At 64.7% G+C, this 1,096-nt stretch overlaps 1 protein-coding gene across 2 annotated transcripts in view; it reads left to right on the forward strand.

Moving 5' to 3' along the window:
* Positions 1–6: 6 nt before the first annotated feature.
* ADA (adenosine deaminase) overlaps positions 7–1,096 on the forward strand; it is a 32,740-nt gene continuing 31,650 nt past the window's right edge. For both annotated transcript variants that reach the window (XM_011928984.1, XM_011928985.1), the window contains exon 1: positions 7–138. In XM_011928984.1, coding sequence (XP_011784374.1) covers positions 106–138 — 33 coding nt within the window. In that variant the 5' untranslated portion in view covers positions 7–105. The remainder of the gene's footprint in view (positions 139–1,096) is intronic.

Raw genomic sequence — 1,096 nt, forward strand, 5'->3', positions numbered from 1 at the left:
GGCCGCGGCCACCGCGGGCCCCAGAGAAAGCCGAGTGGCCACCGAGCCGGCAGAGACCCACCGAGCGTCGGCGGAGGGAGCAGCGCCAGGGCACACGCGGGCACCATGACCCAGACGCCCGCCTTCGACAAGCCCAAAGTGAGAGCGCGCGGGGGCTCTGGGGCCGGGGGACCAGCGCCTGGGCGGCCCGAGGGGCTTAACGGGGCCCAGCCCGGGGCGTCCGAACCCCGGGAACGAACGGGGGCTCCTGCAGGCGCGTTCTTCCTTCGCTTAGGCCGTGGCTTGCTTGCGGGCTAATCAGGGACAATGGAAAAGAGAAGGTCCGGAACCCGGAGGCCTCCAGAGTCTGCTTTTGCCCCTGACTTGACCCCTCTGGGTCTCAGTTTCGCTGTCTGTCAAGTGGGCATCCTAGCACCGTTGAGCACTGTGTGGGCCTGGGCAGGGGCTTGAGGTCTCTGAAGCTCAGCTGTATGATCGGGTCCGATGTCTACGCCGGATAAGCACCTAGTGCTGTGCCTGGCGCCTGCTGAGTGCTCAGTGAATGGAAGCAGCTTTGTACGCCAGCATTATGGTGGTGAGCGCGAAGGAGCCTGGGTTTGTGGATGCATCCCGGGGAAGAACCGTGAGCCCTGCCAGAAAGGGGAGGGAGGGGAGCAGGGCACCCCCTTACCCCCGCGGGAAGAACAGGAGCTAGGTTGGCCCTGGGTTTGGGGCCCTAGCAGGGTTCACTCGAGGGCAAGCCATGGCCACTGGCCCCAGGGGAGAATCCTCTTGTCTCTCCGCCCACCAGCTGTGGCGTCTTGGGACTGGTGGGGTCAGGGAGGGTCCGGACCCCCTTGGCCTGTCTCGGAGTCCGAGAGGAGGGGCCCAGGAGTCTGCCAAGCAGGGTGAATCAGCCCAGCCAGTAGGGTGTGAGAGTGGGGGGTTGGGGTAGGAGTCAGCTGCAATCAGCCTCAACTTACCCTTCTTAGAAATAGGTGTGAGTGGCCCCGCAGCTTGGCTCAGGCCTGTAATACCAGTGCTTTGGGAGGCTGAGGCAGGAGAATGGCGTAAACCCGGGAGGCCGGGAGGCAGAGGTTGCAGTGAGCCGAGATTT

This window comes from Colobus angolensis, unplaced genomic scaffold (assembly GCF_000951035.1).
Source record: "Colobus angolensis palliatus isolate OR3802 unplaced genomic scaffold, Cang.pa_1.0 Scaffold8, whole genome shotgun sequence".
Classification (NCBI taxonomy): Eukaryota; Metazoa; Chordata; class Mammalia; order Primates; family Cercopithecidae; genus Colobus; species Colobus angolensis.